The 21,864-nt window shown below is 46.6% G+C and overlaps 1 protein-coding gene across 2 annotated transcripts in view; it reads left to right on the top strand.

Moving 5' to 3' along the window:
• The window catches only part of IL20RB (interleukin 20 receptor subunit beta), a 30,464-nt gene extending 12,239 nt beyond the window's left edge, over window positions 1-18,225 (top strand). For both annotated transcript variants that reach the window (XM_029940214.1, XM_029940213.1), the window contains 5 exons: window positions 788-978; window positions 4,569-4,693; window positions 6,415-6,565; window positions 10,057-10,199; window positions 16,509-18,225. In XM_029940214.1, the coding sequence (XP_029796074.1) occupies window positions 788-978; window positions 4,569-4,693; window positions 6,415-6,565; window positions 10,057-10,199; window positions 16,509-16,616 (718 nt within the window). In that variant the 3' untranslated portion in view covers window positions 16,617-18,225. The remainder of the gene's footprint in view (window positions 1-787; window positions 979-4,568; window positions 4,694-6,414; window positions 6,566-10,056; window positions 10,200-16,508) is intronic.
• The last annotated feature ends 3,639 nt before the right edge of the window (window positions 18,226-21,864 follow it).

Here is a 21,864-nt window from a genome sequence, read left to right as displayed (position 1 = left end):
TCTTAATAGCCACATGCGGCTAGAGACTACCATATTGAACAACACCGACATGGAACATGTTCTGTAGGCCAGCACTGCTCTAGGGAGTTTCAGATAGTATTCATTGTGAGGAGGAAGCTAAAAGGCTGATGGAATAAAGAGCTGACTCTGAGGCTCCTTTTTATTAGGTGGTCAGGAAGGTCCTTATGAGGAGGTGATGTTTAGCCAGTATCTGAAGGGCAGGAGGAGCCAATCACTGTGAACAGCAGGGATGGAGCATTTGAAATACAGTGAAGGGGTCGTCACAGGCGCTAAAGTAACAAGAGCTCAGCACGGGAGGAACAGCGAGGAGGCCAGTACAGAGGGAACAGCATGTGTAGGGCAGAGAAGGCCAGAGAGTCTTGCAGGTCCCTGGGAAGAATTTGGATTCTGTTCTAAGAATGGCTTTGGAAGCCATTAAGAAGGGAAATGTCATGACCTGTGGAGTGATGAATGGTTTGAGGAACACCAGAAGGGGACACTGGAAGATCAGTCAGGGGACCGCAGCAAGGCCAGGGATGATGGTAACTGAGATTGAGGGAGTGCTGTGGAGATGGGGAGGCCAGGACAGAGGGGGCTTATGCCAATGATAAAAGGAGTAAGAAAGAATGGATGGTTGGTGAGGGAGGAGGGTGGGGGAACTGGAGTGTGGAGCAAATGCTTCTTTTGCTGACCATAAAACGTAGGTGAATGAGGCAGTGACTTGCACCTGTCACTGAGCCTAGTAAAGGGGGCTGGTGTGACACTATACCCTCCTCTCCTTGGCCAGAGAGTACGAAAGCCTGTACATGAGCCACGTCTGGATCCCCAGCAGCTGGTGCTCACCTGCCAAAGGTCCTGAGTGTGACATCACTGATGACATCACTGCCACCGTGCCGTACAATCTTCGTGTAAGGGCCACCCAGGGCTCAGAGACCTCAGCTTGGAGCACCCTGAAGCATCCATTTAATCGAAATTCAAGTAAGGCGCTTCTCTTCTTACTCCCCCATTCCCATTGGCCTCCCCTTTGGGAACCACATTCACTGTGAGTTTCAGGGTCTTGTGAGCATCAAATTGGCCTTGAACACACACAGTCCTGACTGGTCCATTTATTTATTTATTATAAATGTTTATTTATTTTGAGAGAGAGAGAGTAGGTGTGCATGCGTGAGTGGGGGAGGGGCAAAGAGAGAGGGAGAGAGAGAACTCCAAGTTGGTGGCCCAGAGACTGACACAGGGCTCCCTCATGACCTGAGACGACATCAAGAGCCAGATGCTTAACTGACTGAACCACCCAGATGCCCCCTAACTGGTCCATTAAAAATTTTGCCAACTGCTTAAATAAATAAATAAATAATTAATTAAAAATGGCCAACTGCTTCCCACATGCCCTCTCATTTTGAAAGAGACTTTGGAAGTCATTCCTGACTGTCTCTGTCAGGGTCTGAAGGTGGTGGGGAACATGGAAGGATTGGGTAGAAATCAGAACATCAGGGGAGCCCATGGTGGAAGGGACCGAAGAAGGCGAAGACAGATTTGAAGGGGAAGTTGGCCCTCTAGAGTCAGAGTGGTATGATTCAGTTCCTAGCTCAGCCACTTGATAGCTGGGTCCTGCCTCCTCACCTGTAAGAAGCAATAGTTTGCCTCGCGGGGTAGTTGTGGGGACCATGTAAGGTATAACGTGTAACTGTTCAGGGCAGTGCTGTCCCATCATAGCACTCAGCTATTGGTAAGTATTATTATTATTATTATTATTATTATTATTGCCCCAGGGATGCCCAGAGTTGAGAGCCAGAGAGCGGGGAGAGAAGAGGTGGGAGCAGGAATGAGACTCCCAGAATAGGATACCAATAGGAATTTTGGTGCAAAATGTGGGCTTCTCTGCCCAGGCCTCTTTCCCGGGCACTCAGAGCAGATACAGTGGGGGCAGTGGGATCCCAGTATGAGGCACTGGCGGAGACTGAGGTCACTGGAGGGTCCAGTGCCCAGGCAGCACCTGCGCCACCTCTCTCCAGCTCCTAGGAGCCTGGGGCTCTAGCCAACACCATTGCTGGGGGCTGGCAGCTATTGTTGGAAAAGAAGGCACAGGTCAGATGGAGATAAGAAAATGCTTATAAGCCTATGAGGCAGCGGTGTGCAGTAACAGCCTGTGCTTGAGAAGTCACGTATACACAGGAAAAGGTCTTACTGCCAAGCAGCTGAGGAGCAGGAAGGAGCCTCTAAACCTACACCAGAAGATAGAAGATGTCATCCTCTGTGATCCCTGTGTGGGTGGAGTTCGCTACAGAGTTAGGATGGAATCGTGATTCCTAAAGGGGCATTAAATCTGTTCTTTTGCCTTTGAAAAGGGCCACCCTAACTTCTCCCCAGGCATGTGAAAAATCTTGTTTTAGGGCTCTTTTGAAAAAGCTCTCTTAGTCTTAAGGGGAAACCTTGTTTTAAAAAATTTTTTTAATGTTTATTTTTGAGAAAGAGAGAGAGACAGAGCATGAGCAGGGGAGGGGCATGAGCAGAGAGAGAGAGAGAGAGGGAGAGGGAGACGCAGAATCGGAAGCAGGCTCCAGGCTCTGAGCTGCCAGCACAGAGCTCGACGTAGGGCTTGAACCTACGGACGGTGAGATCATGACTTGATCTGAAGTTAGACGCTTAACTGATTAAGCTACCCAGATGCCCCAGTTGAGGGAAGTCTTGTTAAGAGTATAGGTTCTTAACCTTGATTGTACATTCCAGTCACAGCAGACTTTTAGAACGAGAGGTCTGGGGCCCATCCCCAGAGAGTCTGACTTAAATGGTCTGTGTGCATTCTGTTCACTGGGAGTTTTTAACTTCCTCAGATGGTTTTGAGACCCACTCATATGGAGGCTAAATAGCCCCACACAGCAGAGTCTGGAAATAGGGAAACGCATGGGCTCGAATTCTGGCCATTAACTGTGTGACGCTGGGCCAGTCATCTAACTTCTCTGACTTCTCAGTGACGTCACCACACAATAAGAACAGTGCTCGCCTTCTTGAGCTTGCTGGTTGGATGAAACGCAGTAAGTATGTAGAAAGCACAAGACAGAGAGGCTCCTGCCCCAGCAGTGTCAAAACTTCTCCTCTGAACTGCAATGACTTTAGGTTATTTTCTCTAATTCTCTTCTCAACAAAATGGAGAAGAGAGGATCCAGTTTTAATCATGTTTACTTAAAATTGAAGCTTCAGAACTGGTTGTGTTTTGCTGTTGGTCCCTGACTTCCCTCATTCTCCTCTCCCCTATCCAGGCAGCTCTTCAAATGCCAGGAAATGCTTTGCTCTCCAAAAACACCCTCTAGGAACTGCCTTTCTTCTGAGTATCCACTGATCTCAGTGCAGAGGGATTTAGTCCAGAACACACCCCACTGTACTTCCCAAGCCAAGGCCAACTATTGCGGTGGCCCTTCTGGTCCTGCAGTGTCTAGATTTGACAGACAACTATGGATCCGTCATCAGTGGCTAGGGACTGGAGGCTGCCTGTGTGCGCCCTTCTGTCCTTGGTCTGCTGATGGGTAAGAGCCCACAGGGGCTGCTTCCACCCTGTTGGGATCCAGTAATGTGAAAGATGGGAGTTTGTGCTTAAGCTGTAATTTCTGGGGTTGATTATTGGAATTTGTAAAGCCCTCTGACTTTCCAACATCCTCAGTAAGAATATGAGATGAAGAATTCTTGGACCAAGAATAGAATGGCCAATCCATCCACAGGATGTTGATTCCCTGATGCTCGAAAGTTATTAGCAGCCAGTATATATCACTGATCTATGAGAGTTACAGTGATACACATGCCCTGGACAGGTATGTTCATTCCCAGGGGGCAAAGAATGGACCCAACCTTTCAATACAGAACTGAGCTCATGCAGGTGTTTAGCAAGCATTAGGAAATAGCATCTGCTCACCTAGATGAGTCAAGGTGAAGAGCAATTTCTGCCAAAAAAGTAAAGAGAGGAGCATGGATTAAAATTTAAAACAGAAAGAGATGTTTAACTGAGTATTGAGTCACTTTTCTTGAGTATGTATGCCTCCTGAAGATGGAGCAGAGGACTTTATTATGGTCAAGGAGAGGAGTGGAAAAGAGAATTATAGTAAGTCTTTGTCATTAAAAAGTTTTATTTTGCTCATTATTCAAAAAGCGTTTACTGAGTACCTGACACATTAAGATACTATGAGAGAGGAGCGACCACATTCACAGAACGTTTATTACAGTGTATTGTTATACTCCTCCTTCACATGATGATATGAGATGGTAAAATGCCTAAGGGATGAAATGGAATGAGGTGCATGATACAGATACTATGACGTAGTGTTAGGCTACCACTGACCTTCTGATCATATATCAGAAGGAGGACCATCTGCTTCCCTCCTGACCACAGGTACCTGAAACCGTGGCAAGCAAAATCTCATAAAAGTGGGATGATGGTATAGTTTCTGCGTGCTGGGAAGTGCCATCACTTCCCTACAGCCCTGGCATGTTTCTACTGATGACTTGGTTCTGGTCTCACAAGACAGGAATCACAGTCCTATCTGGAACTGGCTTTGATTCTCCCCGCTTCTTGCCAACAGCCATCCTCACCCCACCTGTGATGGAGATCACCAAGGACGGCTTCCATCTGGTTATTAAGCTGGAAGACCTGGGGCCTCAGTTTGAGTTCCTTGTGGCTTACTGGAGGAGGGAGCCTGGTGCCAAGGTGAGACTTCAGCCTTGCCCGTGGAGTCGGGCCCCAGGGATGGAATCACAGACCTCTGCGAGGTGGGCGAGGAAAGCCGGCCCCTGCAGTGCTCACTGGGGGTGGCCTGAGCATGAACAGGCCTGAGTGGAGGGTGGGAAAGGAGAGAGGGGAGAAGACTGAAAATCCTAGAGCCTCCTCTTCAAAGAGTTGCTTTGGTCCACCCCATGCTTTGGCTGGGAGCCTTCCTGGGCCAGATTTGCTGACGTATGGAGGTCGCCTCTTCCCCCTAAACTCTAACACAGCATGATTCATAATACCTTTCAGTGCCTTTCTCCTTCCTCATCAGCCTGTCTCCTCGGCCATTCTCCCTGGTATGTTTAGGTGTAGCAGACCAGAGTGTTCGAGATTATGTAGATGATTTCAAAAGCATACGAGACTGGCACAAGCCTTTTGAGGGTGTGTATCTGGGTCGGGTACGGAAGTTGGGGCAGAGAGCCAGGAGCTGGCTTGTGAATAAGCCTGTCTGATTATCAGCCAACCGGCCACCCAGAGTCCCTAGCGCCCACCACCCTGTGGGAGAGGTGCTGCAGACCGGGCTGGGTGGGGTGTCGGCACTCGTGGCGTGAACGGCCAAACAAACAGCAGAAGGGCCAGAGCCCGAGCAGGAACTAAGGGACCCTGGAGACCCTGTCCAAGATGATCTGCAAAGGCTACTGCAGGCAGCACGAGGAAAACAGCCTTCATAATAAGTCTGGATAGGAGGCAGTAGAGAGCTTTAATAGAATCTAAGAGCAGAGCTGGCCTCGGGTGCCCCTGACCTCATAGCAGTGTCTGGGGGGCAAGGCACATGCCCTAACATCTACTCAACAGGGGCTGTAGTTTGGGTATTTTCCCCTGAAAATTGATGTGTGTAGGTGGGAAAGCAATAACAATGGTTTCCAGTATTTACTCGTGCTGGGTCAGGGCCCAGTGGTGGGACATGGCATTGCCAGCCAGGCAGAGGGAGTGGTATGGGGGACAGATCAGGGCCTGGGCAGGAGGGAGCATGCAGCTTCCTCAGATTCTCTGGGACAGAGCCCACTCCCCACCCTTGGTAACTGGAAAGGCCAGTGCCAAGAGAGGATCATGTACTCTGAGTCACTGGGGCTTGGCCCAGATAAGCCTCTATGGGTACAGATGTGGAGCACAGGCCTCACCGGGTGGGTGGAGGTAGAGGGGTGCACAGATGGATGGACAGACTGGTAAATGGATGGATAGGTGAGGAGGCATAGTCTCCTGGCTCCCTTGCTCTTGTGTGTGCTCTGGCCACACTGGCCATGCCACGCCTCCAGCTCAGTCTGACCCTCAGGGGTTTGCACGAATGTTACCTTATCAGGGAGGACTTCGTTAACCACTGTGTTTAGTCCCTCCTCATCCTTCTACCTCCTTGCCCTACTTCCTTTTTCTTCAGAGCCCTATAACGACCTGACATGTGTCCTGTAATTGTCTGTCTCCCCCCATGTAAGTTTATGAGAGCAAGGACTTTATTTTGTTCACTGCTATGTCTCTGTGCCTACAAATAGTACCTGGCACATAGTAGGTACTTAATAAATACATAAGAATGAATGAATGAATAAATGAGAGGGAACATTCTATAAGCATCCCAGAGAGGAAGTATCTAAAACTTTACTTCCTTGGCTCTGCTTGCCCTGTCCTGTGCTGCTTCCCTCAAGGTATAACTGTTTTCTGGTCTCTTAAAGGAACATGTCAAAGTGGTGAGGAGCAGGGGCATTCCGGTGCACCTGGAAACCATGCAGCCGGGGGCTGCATACTGTGTGAAGGTCCGGACATTCGTGAAGGCCATCGGGAGGCACAGCCCTTTCAGCCAGGCAGAATGCGTCAAGGTGCAAGGTACGGCTGGCTTGCCTGTTCCCTGGGACCCTGCCCAGGTGAAGGCCGCTCCTGGTGGATGCTGGGCTGTCTGCTGGGTTCCTTTGGATCTGAGTTTGCTCTAGGTCTCACTGACCCGCCCGCGAGCTGGGCGTGGGACGGAGGGCAGTTTCTGTGGTCAAAGTGTGATTTCCTGTAAGTCTCCTAGAAGCAAGATTTCACCTTGGGGCTTGTTTGGGTCACTTGACCAGTTGTCTGGAACACTTTCCTCCTGAGAGCTCCCTGGGCCTGAGGCCAGATGTTGGAAGCCCCTGGGAACCAGAGCGGGCTGAGGGGCCGGAGACGTGGCCGGAGCATGAGAGCCAGGCCTGGCGAGGAGGCACCGTGCTGGCTATCGCCCCGCTGCTTTCAGCCGGAAGGGACTTCATGGAAAGTCTACAGAATCCTCTCGTTTGACTTAATTTTTTTCCCTTGAATTTTTTATAGTCTAAAGCCCTATGGTGTTAAAAAAAATCCTTTGCAAAGAAACAAAACAAAACCCCATATTCCATTATTCTGCCACTCGAACACCACGAGGTGACATTTTTCTGTATAATGTTTTCATCTTTAAGTAATTATTTAAAAAATTTAGTACTTTCATATGATTCAAAAAATGTGATATGTGTGGAAACTCCTTTCTACTCCTCTTCCTCATCCTTGTAATTCCAGCCTCACCCTTAGAGATATTCATTTCTTGTATATCTTTCTAAAAACTTTTAAATACATACACAAGTAAATGAGAATATATATATATGTGTATATATATGTATTTCTCTTTATTTTAGCACAAACAGTAGCGTACTCAATGCACTGTTCTGCGTGCCTGGGTAGCTCAGTTGGTAAGGCATTAATGCACTGTTCTGGATCTTGTCTTTTTCACATTATATATCTTACAGATTTTTTCATATCAATAAAGATATGTCCTTCATTACAGCTGCACAGTACATAGTTGTATGTATATGTGACTAATTTAACTAGTCCTTCATTGATGGATATTTACTTTTTTTCCCAATATTTTTGTCTTTTAGCCAATGCTTTAATTAATTGTCTTGTACATAGATCAGTTTGCTGGTGTGCGTATATTTGCTTCTTTTTTTTTAAACATTCATTCATTTTCGAGAGAGAGATACAATTTGAATGGGGAGCAACAGAGAGAAACAGACACAGAATCTGAAGTAGGCTCCAGGCTCTGAGCTGTCAGCACAGAGCCCGATATGGGACTCGAACCCATGAGTGGCGAGATTATGACCTGAGCCAAAGTCGGACCCTTAACCAACTGAACCACCCTGTGCCCCTGGTGTGTGTATATTTGAAGGATGAATTCCTGGAAGCAGAGCTGCTTGGTCACAGGCATCCATATTTAAGGTTTGACACTGTTCTCAAATTTCTCTGCAAGGCGGTGTGATTGTTCTACCGTTGTCCATGTGTAGACACTTGCACATACACTCTGTGCTTGCTTTTTCACAGATATAACATTTCTAACATTTTCCAGGTGGATTTTCTGGTTACTATATTCTACTACTTTTTAAAACCATGTAAGTCAAGTTTGGAGAAGAATTCAAACAACACAGAAGTATATAATGTGAGAGGTACATGTTCTCCATTCTCCCCCACATCACCCAGGTTTCCTTTGCCAAGTTTGACATTGAATCTTCCAGTCATTGTGTGATGCCAGTCCTCACAGGCAAAAATGGGACTGTACTGTGCTTACCGTTCTGTGCCTTGCTTGTCTTCACTTAGAAGTATATTGTGAACATCTTTTCATGTCATTACATGTGGACCAGCCTCATTTTTAAAGTTTACTTATTTTGAGAGAGAGAGAGAGCACAAGCAAGGGAGGGACAGAGAGAATGAGAGACAGAATCCCAAGCAGGCTCCATGCCATCAGTGCAGAGCCCGACGTGGGGCTCAAACTCATGGACTGTACAATCATGATCTGAGCCAAGATCAAGAATTGGACACTTAATCTACTGAGCCACCCAGGCATCAGGACCTACATCATTTTTAAAGAAGATGTATAATAAGTGTATTTATTGATGTGCCAAAATATATGTAACAAAATATATATATGTAAGAAAACATATATAAAAATATATATTCTGTGCTTTCCAGTCTTGCCATAGAAATCATGCCGAAGTGAACAAATTTGTGTATCTCTCAATTCCCATTTTAACAGTTGAATTCCTAAGTGACCATGTCAGTGTCATATAATATATTAAATCATCTCCTATTTGGGGGTATTTAGATCATTTCTATGTTTTAGATAATTTCCATTTTTAATGATGATGTTCATTGATTGATTCATTCAGTGAATACTTACTGAGCATTGACTATGTGCCAAACGCGGGTCTAGTCACTGGGTCACAGCAGGGAAGCCCCTGCCCTCACGGGAGCTTATTCTCTAGCTGGGGAGATGGGCTACAAACAAGTAAACAAATGACATAGTTTCACTTGGTCGTGTGTGCTATGAACAAAACACACCAGAACATACACGGAGGTGGGGGGGGCGGGGAGACTGGTTATGAGGCTGTTTGCCCTAGTCCAGACGTTGCTGTGAGCTGCTCTCTGCATATAATTGTTTCCTTCCTTGAAATAATTTTTTGGAATCCACTCAGAGGAGTAAATGAAAGAGTATGAACATTTGTTTATTTCTTGATGTGTACTGCCGAAGTAGTTTGCAAAAGCACTGAAACAAAGCACACTGGCCCCAGCCACCCACGTGACACGGTCTTCTCCACGGCCTCCCTGGCTGTGACCCCCTTCACATTCTGGGGGAGGGGGGCCTAGAGGGGCTCGATGAGTTGCTCCATGTCACACGGAACATGAAGATGGGAACATAACCTATCACCCCTTCTGCATCTGCAGACACTCACACTTGGCACTTTCTGATACATTTGCTCAGGACAATCACCCTGGGCTTTGGAGCTAGCCCTACCTGTGTGACCTGGGGTAAGTCACTTGACATAGCAGGGGCTCGATATATGGTAGTTACGATGTAACCATTTTCCAAGGTCAGTATTTTCCTCCACAATGTAAGTCAATGCCAAGAGCAAATTGTGAAACACATTTTGTTTTCAGTTACCACCCGGCTCCCTTCTGTGCTGTTCTCTCTCAGCACCTCCCCCTTGTCCTGCCGGGGTCCTGGCACACTGCCTTCCCCCTGGCAGCTGGGCCAAGGTGCGTGCTAACTCAGCTGGTGGCTTAACACATGATGCTCCTCCCTTTCCCTTCCCAAGAAAAAGATTTTAATCTTCCCTCGGGCTTTCTGGAAACAATGCCTTAATCTGGATTCTAAAAAAGTGGTTTTAATGGTGGTAATTTTAGTCAGCAAGGCAGACGTCAAATCTCCGGATGTTGGCATCTGCTGTCCTGGCCGATGTACAGAGACAACTCCGTGGAAGCGACTGAGGCTAGGATGGGACATTTGTCTTCACTGTGGTCTCCTCAGACTGTTCTTATCTTTTCCTTTCCAGGAGAGACGCTCCCGCTGGCGCTGGCCCTGTTTGCGTTTGTTGGCTTCATGCTGATCCTCGTGGTTGTGCCCATTTCCATCTGGAAAATGGGCCGGCTGCTCCGGCACTCCTGTTGCCCCGTGGTGGTGCTCCCTGACACCTTGGTAATGATATTCTTTTTTCCTTTCAGCACGACACTGACCAGGTGGAGTTTGATAAGTCTGCCATGGGCACATATTCTGTGGCTTTACAAGCATTTGTGCAAAGAGGAGAGAAGAGGATTTATAGGAATTCACTTCTTTTTTTTGTTTGTTTGTTTACTTTTTTCAAGAGAGAGATAGAGCATGCAAGAGTGGGGGCAGGCAGAGAGAGGGGGACAGAAGATCTGAAGCAGGCTCTGGGCTGACAGCAGAGAGTACAATATGGGGCTCAAACTCACAAACTGTGAGCTCATGACCCGAGAGGAAGTCGGACACTTAACCAACTGAGCCACCCAGGTGAATTATAATTCACTTTTAATTAGAGGGGCTGACAGAGAACCCCACTCTCTGGGGAGCGGTGGCCTTCCTCAGGCTCCCGTCAGGCCATGGCCACTTGCCCTCAGGACCTGGCCCAGGCAAGAGAGCAGGTGTGTCACACCACTCAGGATGCTCGGCATTTCAAGAGTCATGCAGTCTAGTCTTACTCTCTGGACTGGTCTGTGAACATGCTTGGCCCCTCGCCATAATTAAAACAACAGCTACATTCAGTAGTATGTTCCAGCCCAACATACTCAGCTTGTATGCCAAGGGCCTCACTGGTTCTCAGGGCAAAGTGCATTGCCTTTGGCTGGGGGCTGGGGGCCAGTCTGGACCTGGTCAGTGACCGCCCTCGGTTAGGGGTCCCCACCTGTTTTCTCAGCTCCTTGCAAGGCCAGTGTTCTTATGTTACTCCTGTGGACTCTGGACCACAGGTTTGAGTCTGCAGTGGGCGTAGGTCCTATGCCCATGCCAGGGTGGGAGAAAAGCAAAGCAGGCCTCTAGGAACACCCTGTGTTCCATTTTGCTACCTCCTGTGCCCCCCACACCACCCAGACCTCAACACTTGAAGCAGCACAAAACAAAACAAAGCAACAACAAACAAAAACAAACCATCCTTGTTACCTCAGGGATTGCTCACAGATCTCTCCTGGCAGGAGGGAGTTAGCAGTCAGCTTTTTAGCGGCAACTAGAATCAGAACTGCCTGTAGTTCTTTATTAGCTTGGAGTCACTCTGGAGGGAGTTACTTAGGATAACTGCGTGACCCTGAGAGCGCAGGCCATGCTTTCCCGCCGCAGGGGAGTAGCCTCCCCTATGGCCCATTCTCCAGGACACCCTCCACCCTGTAGCCTAAAGCCAGCTCTCTTTCTCCTTCCAGCGCTTCTACGAAGTCCTACCATCAGCTGACATGAGCGCAGAGTTAAGTGTCAGACACTGTTCTAAGTCTTTAAATATATTGACTCATTTCATCCTCCCTTTTCTGTAATTGCTTACCAATGTGCGTTTCATCAGCACCCCGCCAGCCCACTCGGGATGACTAGATGGTTCACTGCTAAACAGGAAGGCACCATGGTGTAGCCGACATAGGGGGGCAGGGCAAGACTGTTCCCCTTCAGCACGAACCCCAAGGGCTCAGAGTTGTGGGACCATTAAAAGATGTGTATTCTGGGGTGCCTGTGTTGCACAATGGATTAAGTGTCTGACTCTTGATCTTGGTTCAACTCATGATCTCACAGTTCCTGAGTACAAGCCCCGTATCAGGTCTCTGCTGGGATGGTGTGGAGCATGCTTGGGATTCCGGCTCTCCTTTTCTCTGACCCTCCCCCTGCTTGTACGCGCTCATTCTCTCTCAAAAAAAAAAAAAAAAAAAAAAAGATGTGTATTCTGCTGTTGTTGGAGTAGTGTTTTATAAATCCCAATTAGGTCAAAATATTTGATCATACTGTTTAGATATTTTGGTGTGGTTCTATTAGTAATTGAGAGCAAGAAAACAAAATCTCCAACTAGGAGAGGAGACGTGTCTGTTTCCATGTTTGTCGATTTTTCCTTCAGGTATTTTGATGCTCTGTTTTGGGTGCATGCGTACTTATAATTGTCATGTCTTCCTTAATATTTGAGACTTTTATCATCACAAAGTGCCCTCTTTATCTCTGGCAATATCCCTTACCCTGATATCGATATAGTTCTTCATTATTTACTCTTCAAAAAGCCTATCTTCTTTCCATATTTTTACTTTATACTTACCCGTGTCCTCATATTTAAAGTGTGTCTCTTGTAGCAGGGTATGTTGGTCTTAAAGTTTTATTTTTTTAATCCATTCCAATGATCTCTGCCATTTAACTGGAATGTTTAGTCCATTAACACTGAGCTCTGGTCCTCTCATGATCTAACTTCTATGTTTGCATCCATATCCGTCATTGTTCATGGCACCAAGAGAGAATTGCCCTCAGTCAAGGAACTGTAAAAAATGTGAAGCTCGACCAGTGATGTTATCTTCTTTCAAGCATCAACTGTTGGTTGCTCTCCAGTAACTAAGGAAGTTGATTTTATATTTGATCAGGTTTTTTGTAAGTTTATTCATTTTGAGAGAGACAGACACAGCAGGAGTGGAGGAGGGGCAGAGAAACAAGGAGAATCCCAAGCAGGCTTTGCACGGTGAGTGCAGAGCCTGATGTAAGGCTTGAACCCATGTAACCATGAGGTCATGACCTGAGCCAAAACCAAGAGTCGGACGCTTAACTGACCGAGCCACCCAGATGCCCCATGTTTTGACCAGTTTTTAAAGTTGTTATCTGTAGGAGGATCGGTCTAATTGGTGCTCCTCCACCATTAGTGCAGTGAAAGAGAAGGTCCTGGACCAATCTAAAATGGTAATGGTAGGGTAGCATCCCTGACTGAGGCAGGTCACAGCTGTTCTTTTCCACATGTGCTAGAAAATTTAGCTTTCTTCAGCTGGACTTTATCAAACCAGTTGGTTTTCCTCTCAACTCTGTTACTCACGCTTACCCTCTGCTCACAGGGCATTCCATTCCCAACACTGCCTCTCATTTTTCTTCTTCTAGTCTACATTCAGCAGCCCCACAGAGGTCCCTCCTTACCACAGGTCAGGGACATAGGATCCTTCCAAGACCCAAAGTGAGTGACAGAGCAAAAGGCCAGGGAAAGAATCATGAAAAAGGTCAGTTGCTTGTAGAGTTTCAGGCACACAAGAAGAGCTCTCAAGTGGCAAGAAGTCCTAGGAATCCTAATGCAGTAAGAGCCATACTCTAGGGGCACCTGGGTGGCTCAGTTGGTTAAGCATGTGACTTTTGCTCAGGTCATGATCTCCCAGTTCACAAATTTGAGCCCTGCATTGGGCTCTCTGCTGACAGCTCAGACAGAGCCTGGAGCCTGCTTCAGATTCTGTCTTTCTCTCTCTCTCTCTGCTTCTCCCCTGCTCACACTCTGTCTCTCTCTCTCTCTCTCAAAAATAAATAAACGTTGGGGCGCTAGGGTGGCTCAGTTGTTTAAGTGTCTGACTTTGGCTCAGGTCATAAACTCGTGGTTCATGAATTCCACATGGGCTCTGTACTGACAGCTCAGAGCCTGGAGCCTGCTTTGGGGTCTGTATTTCCTTCTCTCTCTGCCCCTCCCCCCTTCATGTTCTGTTTCTCTCAAAATAAATAAACATTAAAAATTAAAAAAAAAACATTAAAAAATTTTAAAAAGAGCCACTCTAAAACATTTTTTGGAGAAAACCCAAACAACTTTAGAGGAGACCAGAAACAAGGATATTCTATGAGAGTATGACCACTTTTATCTGTGGGAGATAGATACCACTACCCTTGCTTACCTTTTGCTTCTCCATTCTTACCATCCTTCCTACATCATTCTGGTGTCTGTTCTTGTGTGTGTTCCTTTCCATAAAGTTTTACTTTTTATTCTTTTTCTCCCTAGATGTTTTCAGGGGATAATTTCTCTGAGTATATATATTTCTCATAGTGCTGTATGAGAACTCGGTCACTAGAGTCCATTAAATCCCACACAGATTCTGGAGCTATAGGTCACCACCCCCCTCTCTCCCATCACAGCCTTGACTTGAGCACAGCCTAGCAGCACTTCACATTTGCCTTAGTTCTAATCCTCTAAAGTATTAAAAAGCAACTTCCAGGCATCCTTGCAAAACTCACACATCTTTCCAATCAAACTTTGGAAAATTGCCAAGTGGAAATCCTTGACAATCCTTCACATAGCCCTGTGGAGTTTGAGTGTTTAATTTATCTGTTTGGATTAAACACTTCATGTCTACATCTCTAATTTCATGGTTGGTGATGGTTGTACTCTGAAATACACCGTTAAGATTTTCTTTCCATTCAAATTTATATCACCAAGTAATAGTCTAAAACAAAAATATATATGCAAAGGAAATTATATAAAAAGTGGTCAAGGGCACCTGGGTGGCTCAGTGGGTTGAGCATCCGACTTTGGCTCAGGTCATGATCTCACAGCACATGAGTTTGAGCCCCGTGTATGGAGCCCATTTCAGAGTCTGTGTCTCCTTCTCTCTCTGCCTCTCCCCCACTCATACTCTGTCTGTCTGTCTGTCTCTCAAAATAAATAAACATTAAAAAAATGTAAAAAAAGAATGCTCAGTGTATAGTCCCCATTTAAAGTATTATTTCTTTCCCTTGTCTTTCATCCATAATTGCTTCATAGGGATGGAAGCTTTGGTGCGAAAGTCTTCCTTTCCTTCTATGACTCACTTTACTCTTTCTCTTCCTGCTGTCACATCCCACTGGAATATGGGTAGCTAGCATAAAGGTGGCCCCAAGTTAGTCATTCTCCAATGGGCCATCCCAACTTTGGCTTTGTGTGCTTTACAGAAAGCGGAGTTTGTGAGCTCAGATGCCTCTGGGACCCAGACAGGTACCAAAAGAAAAAAAAGAAAACAAAGAGCGAGCACAGCAGTGAATATAACTCGGTAGGAAGAGACGGTAGGGACCATGGCAAACATGTTCCAGCGAGAGAAGGCGCTGGTTTTCCGCTCGCGCCTGTTGTTGCTGGAGGGGGAGTGAACCAGTGGTGCCAGATCTCCAAGTTTTAAATGAGGAACCAGAGCTCCAAATGTTTATGAGAAATCTCCTGATTTTTAAATCTGAAAACTAATTCAGATTAAAAAGCAAATCAACTGAGCCTTGCTTGAAAGTTTGTTCTAGCGTATAGGACGAGTGTTTCACTCCTTCTGAACTTCTGAGATTATGCTGTTTCACTTTCATGTTCTAGAACTCCACTGTCCAACACGGTAGCTGCAACCCATGTGTGACTATTAAGCACTTGAAATGTGTCTAGTCCAAATTGAGATGGATTGTAAATATAAAATACACAATGGATTTCAAAACCTCATTTCATTAATATTTTTATATAGATCATAGATTAAAATAATATTTTAAAGATAAAATACATTATTAACATTAATTTCACCTGTTCCTTTTTAGTTTTTAAAACGTGCTACTAGAAAATTTTAAGCTGTATATATAGTTCAAATTATGTTTCCATCGGACAGTGCTTCTCTAGAGTTAAATAATCAAATATAATCACTGCAGACTTAGGTAGCTAGGATCCTAAGGGTCTGACTGGACCAGCAGCAGGGGATTGGTGGTGGCCTCTGCACGACACTCCCCCTCAATGAACCCTGTACGTTATCCTCCCCTGTTATTTGCCTGTGAACACTAGGACTGAGCCCTGCAGCTGCCTCTTTGCAAAGAAGGATCAAGGGCACCTGCTCCAGGAAGCTGATGTCTCCAGGCACTGAGGTGCCTACTTGCTGTGCCCTCTTCTGAGTGATGACGGGAAGGGCTATGGGAGACAGCTATAGAGGAAGCTAGCGAAGCTGGTGGAGGCGAGCAGGCTAGGAACAGTGGGGACGGTCCCTCTGAACTGTTGACACCTGCATTTTTACGGCCAGTTAGGATTATGTTTTGGAGTTGCTGGGAGAAGAGGGTAGCAACATGAACGTACGTGGGAAGGGACTCCAATTTATGAACGCCATCTCTGGCCTGGGCGCCCTGCCACATGCTGTACACTGAGCATCTCACAAGGTCATTATTTTCAGAGCTCTCTGGTGGAAGGAGGTTAGACTTTTTGACCAGAATTACATTCTGGGCTTTTGTGGGGCAGTATCCCAGAGAGATGTGCATGGACACAGCAGGGCCACAAGAGATCTGCTCGTCTGTGAACTGGGGGATGATCTCAGTAAATGGTGGAAGCCTCTGATCCAGGGGTTAAAATTATCTTTTTTTTTTTTTTTTTTTGCTGCTTGAAAGTTAATTAATCAAGTAGCTGAGATTTTTGCCATATTCTCTATAATTGTGACTCCTACTTTACTGCTACTATAATGTAGCAGCAGTATAATATTCTACCATAATGAATATTATGACATGATAATGAATGAATATTAATGAAAATTATTTTTTCAGAAAATAACCAATTCACCCCAGAAGTTGATCAGCTGCAGGAGGGAAGAGGTGGACGCCTGCGCCACGGCCACGCTGTCTTCGGAAGAACCCTTCAGGACCTGGATCTAGCGGGCTCTGGGAGCGCCCTGTTGAGACTGCGAAGCTGGTGGGCATGGCACAGGAACCACGAAGGGAGAGGCTGTGGATCAGTTTTCCTCCATGGACAAAGGACAAGAAAAGCAAGAAGAGCCTGCTGGGTCTACGTCTAGAAACGACCATCAGAGGCAGAGTGGTTTGGCGGACAGCACTGAGGCGGGGTGAGGAGACGTGGCCTCTTAGAACTAGATCTGGCTGCCTTTCGCGGACTGAATGACCCTGAAGAGAGGGACTTGGTTTCTCTGGTCCTCAGTTTTGTCATTTATAAAATGGGGAGAATTAACTATACAACTGTTAAACCACCGTATGTACATATATATCCAGCACTTGCAGAGCTTTGGGAGACTGGCAACGCTGTACATTGTGATTGTTTCACCTTTTCTGCAGAGTGTAACAGGAGTGTAACAAGAATGATAAAAACTCTGCACACCAGCTGGCTTGAAGATCCGGCTTTCCAAAAGGAAACCTTGAGGAGGAAAGGAAGGACGGGCACAGCACTGTTGACTTCACTTCCAGCCAAATGCCTGTGCGGAGGTGAAGGACTCAGCCAGCTCTACAATACACGACCCAGACAGAGGCCCCAGGCCCGTGGGAAATGGGATGCTAGGGACTCACGAGATACTGTAAAGAGTAAATAATGTGTGCACACTGAAGGCAGCAGGTAAAATGGATGCGTCTGAGGAGAGGAGAATGCGAAGGATGTCAATAAGGGTGACGTTTGCTGTGTTCCCTTTACCTGTAGAGTTGTTAAAGTATAGAACTAAAACTAAAAAGGGGTCACCTTGAAGAATCTTTTTGGCTTCTTCCAGAAAAGTGGTCCTTGCGGTTCTAGTAACATTATCAACCTTGTGTCCAGAGAGGCTCCTGAAGCCCGCATTGGTCAGGAGTTGCGGGGGTGACCTCAGGTAGGGGTGGGGCAGGGAAAGTGTGGCAGGCAGCTTCTGGCCTCATGAGTGCCCTGACCGATGCAGCCGGCCAAAGCCTTACCTGGTCAGGGTGCTCCTGGACCTTCCTGGGGGCCTTGCTCCACAGGAAATGCCTTTGGGTACCTCTCCTGCTTAAGACAGCTCACTCAGGGCGTCCTTAGCTCCTCCCAGCATGTTTGTCCATGATTCACCCCCGGAAGCTTCTTCCTGCTCTTCTCTCTACCAGGTGAGGAAAAGAGTCAGGGTTAGAGAAGGAATGGAGAGGGACGTTTCTTGAGAAGTGAAGGGTTTCATCTCCAAGGCCTCCCTTCTTAGCCCCTGCCGCCGCCTCCCAGCTTTGGAGCCTTGGAGCTGGTTTGTCTCCACGCCAACTTCCTGGGCACCTTCCAGACAGCCCAGAGGTGGGGACCATCTTCCTGTTTCAACCAGGGAGTTTCCCCGACAAGACAAGGCCTACAACCCTCTCTCCACCCAGTGGGGTCTCAAGTCGCCAGAGGTGGGCTCTCCAGAAGGATGACATTACTGAAGGTCTTTTCCTTTGTGCAGTTGTATGCTTCTGTATTGTTCTTCTTTCATGAAGAGTATGTGTTGATTTTATATTTAGCCTACCTGGAAACATATTTTCAGTTTGTAAAAATAAAGGCCATATTACTCTACTGGTCACCACTCTCCCTCTTCCCACTTCCACCCTGGGGCTGCTCTGTCACCTGTCCAGACCTAGAACCCAGAAATCACCTGAGATTTCCCTCTGCTTGAGTCCCTCTCACGATTTGTCTCAGTGCTAATCCATTCCTGCTGCGTATATATGTTCAGAGAAAATTCTCTCAATGATTCTGTTGTCTTTCCAGTTCTCAAACATGCTCCCACTGAGGTCACTGCAATCACGCACCAGACATGGAGCTAGTTCACAACAGTGGAGGGCTTGTCTCCTGTGTAGCTGGTCATTCCCTCTCCCCCGGACTCATGTGACCCCCCAGACCTTCTCTCCTCCCCCCCAATCCATTTACCCCCATCACCTGGCTCTTTAAAGTGTGACACTTTAAGGAGTGAAAAGAGGGGCACCTGTCTCGCAAAGTTGGTAGAGCCTGAGACTCTGATCTCCGTGCTGTAAGTTCGAGCCCCACGTTGGGTATAGAGGTTACTTTAAAAAAAATCTTTGGGGCGCCTGTGTGGCTCAGTGGGTTGAGCAATGGACTCTTGATTTCAGCTTAGGTTATGATCCCAGGGTCATGGGATCAAGCTCTGCATTGGGCTCTGTGCTGAGAGTGGTGGAGCCCTCTCTCTCTCCCTCTCTCTCAAAATAAGTTAAAAAAAATAAAAAGATTCTTGGGGTGGTGGGGTGGCTGACTTCAGCTCACCGACTTGGACTCAGGTCATGACCTAATGGTTGTTAGTGAGTTCGAGTCCCGCTTCGGACTCTGTGCTGACAGCTCAGAGCCTGGATCTGCTTCGGATTCTGTGACTCCCTCTCTCTCTCTGCCCCTCCCCAACTCATGCTCTGTCACTCCTTCAAAAAAAAACATTAAAAATGTTTTTCTTTAAAAAAAATTCTCTCTCCTTCTGTCTCTCCCCTGCTTACTCTTTCTCTTGCCCTTAAAAAGAAAATCTTTAGGGCATGAAAAGGGGCACAGTTAACTACAACAGAACAGGAAGACTGACCATCTCTGTAGTCCTGGATGTTGCTCAACCCCTGGAATGCCCCTGTCCCCAGAGTCAAGCCCAGCTTTCTCTTTTTTATCTTTTAAACGTGTATTTATTTTTGAGAGAGAGAGAGAGAGAGAGCGAGAGCGAGCAAGCACGTGCGACCGCGCTCTGACAGCAGAGCCCAACTTGGGGCTCAAACTCACAAACTTGAGATCATGACCTGAACCGAAGTTGGACAATTAACCGACTGAGCCACCCAGGCGCCCAAACCCAGCTTTCTTCCCCTGCCCTCAGGGAACTGCCGGACCCCAGTGAACAAAGCAATCTGCTCCGTGAAGTTTACATTTCATAGGGAAAAGGGGAAAGATGAAGAATAAAATAATACAAAATCAAGTAATTATAGTAATTGTTATTTTAAGTAAATTGTCTGGCATATTGGGAATGTGCAAGACTAATGAAAAATGAAAAGGTAGAGCAGAAAATGGGGTGGGGGCAGGTTGCAGCCTCCTCTAAATGAAAGTGAATGGAAACACCGGAACCACACTGTCCATCACATCCTTATGTAGCCGCACGGGGTGAGGAGATGACTTTCAGCTCTAGAACAGAGTAATTTGGGAACAAATCTTGAGGAGTGTGCACTCCAAAACAAAAACTTTATTTAGTATTTGGACTGTTTGTATTGACAGTGTGCGTGCGCCTGCAACAGCCTCTTTACTGGCTGCTCTCCACTTCCAGTCCTTTCATACGTGCCTGTCTCCTGTCCTGCCAGCGATTCCCAGTGACATGCCTTTATTTTCCTTCTACAGAGGTTTTGTACGTTCAGTTTGTCTAGCCTCTTCCCCATCTTTTATATGTGTTATGTATATATATAGCTTCTATGTATAATATATATGTATATACTTTTTCTCATTTTCTATATGCTCTATTTTATTATTAGGCTCTCTGTGGGTGCAGAGCTCTTAGTTTCCTTTGAATCTGGTCCCTTCTGGTGCCAGAATTGATTCCTTCTGTAACTTTTGCAAAGCTTCTGGAGCCCGCTTAGAACGGGGACCTCCTTAAGTTCACGGGTGTCTGGCGCCACCTTGTGTTGAGTGCTGGAAAAATTCCTTCTTGTGTTCCCACTCAGCCAAACGCCTAGAGTTTCCTAGATAGAGAAAGGAAAACTCAGACAAGTTTCCCAGAGTGAGAACTCAGTTACAAATCGTCCATGAGCTTGACCTCTAACAAACCTCCACTGTCAGTGGATTCAGAGTTTAGTGGACACCATCTCCTCACTGGGGCTCTTGTCTCCAGCATGTCCTTAGGGGCGTCTCTCTGTTCACGTGGCATTCCCTTCCCTACTTGGGTGTCCATCTTGGGCACCTAGTCTGTGAAACTTGAAACTGGCATACAAGAGTTGACCCCAAATTACAGTTTGTCTTGTGGATTCCAGGGACTCTCAGATCCTCAAGCATCTAACAAAAAATCTCGGAAAACCCACTCTTGCCTGAACTGGGAGCAGGCACGTGTGGGTGCAGTACGCTCTCAAAAGAAAGATCCAGGCCTTCCCGCCTCCCTGTGAGAGGTTGCAAGCCCAGGGAAGGTTGTAAAGCCCCATTAAGGATCCCGGAGGAAAAACTGAGCAGGAGCCTTCTTGGGTACCTGCCAAAAAGCCCCAAGAGCAAAAGCACAAACCCTCTTACTGTGGAGGAGGTACTGGTCCCTCCTTTGGACTCCCTTGGGGAAATTAATAAAGACTACTTAAAATCCTGGCTGTTAGAAAAATGAGTGCCTGCACAAACTTCAGTAATGTCTACATTTTGCTCCTGTATTTTAAACCAGTCATGTATGACATGGCTCTGTGCCTCCACGTTTCCTGGAGATGCCTCTGTGAAAGATTAAGCCTACAAACATCATCTTCAGTTTCTAGCCTGCGGAAATCATCTCTCAGAACGAGGGCCCTCTGAGGTCATCCCACCTACATTAACGAGGCTGAGGAGCCTTCCCAGGTGAGGCTCATTTCATCAAGTTAACTCAACACTCTCACCATCGGTCTGAGTTTTGTAATTGGAAACAGATCAAAATGGAATAGCGCCCTCTCCTCAGATTAAGCCTAGATTGTGGAGGATTGCCAACGAGGTGAAGAATTACTGTACTTTAGGTGAAGAGTTTTAAGTCAGAGATGGCAGCAAGTAGATGATGTAAATTTAAATATGGGCCACTGTAAGCTGTTCAGTTTTAAATTATGAGATAAGCTGATATAATCCTTATGATATAAGGATTTGTCTCTTTCCTTTCTTTTCCTCCTCCCCTTCCTCCTCCTCATCTTTTTCCTTCTTTCTTCCTTTCCTCCCTCTTTCTTTCCCTCCCTTTCTTTCTTTTACTCCTTTTTCTGAGAAAGTTTTTAAAAATTTTCTTTTTTTAATATTTATTTTTGAGAAAGAGAGAGAGAGAGAGAGAGAGAGAGAGAGAGAGAATGGGGGAGGGGCAGAGAGAGAGGGAGACACAGAATCCGAACCAGGCTCTAGGGTCTGAGCTGTCAGCACAGAGCCTGACGTGGGGCTCGAACCCACAGACTGTGAGATCATGACCTGAGCCAAAGTCAGATGCTTAACTGACTGGGCCACCCAGGCGCCCCGAGAAAGTTTTAAAGTCTGTAGGAGAAGCTTAAT

The sequence above is a fragment of the Suricata suricatta genome, chromosome 5 (genome assembly GCF_006229205.1).
Source record: "Suricata suricatta isolate VVHF042 chromosome 5, meerkat_22Aug2017_6uvM2_HiC, whole genome shotgun sequence".
Taxonomy (NCBI): Eukaryota; Metazoa; Chordata; class Mammalia; order Carnivora; family Herpestidae; genus Suricata; species Suricata suricatta.
Note: the sequence above shows the minus strand (reverse complement) of the source record. Positions and strands in the feature narration are given on the sequence as shown.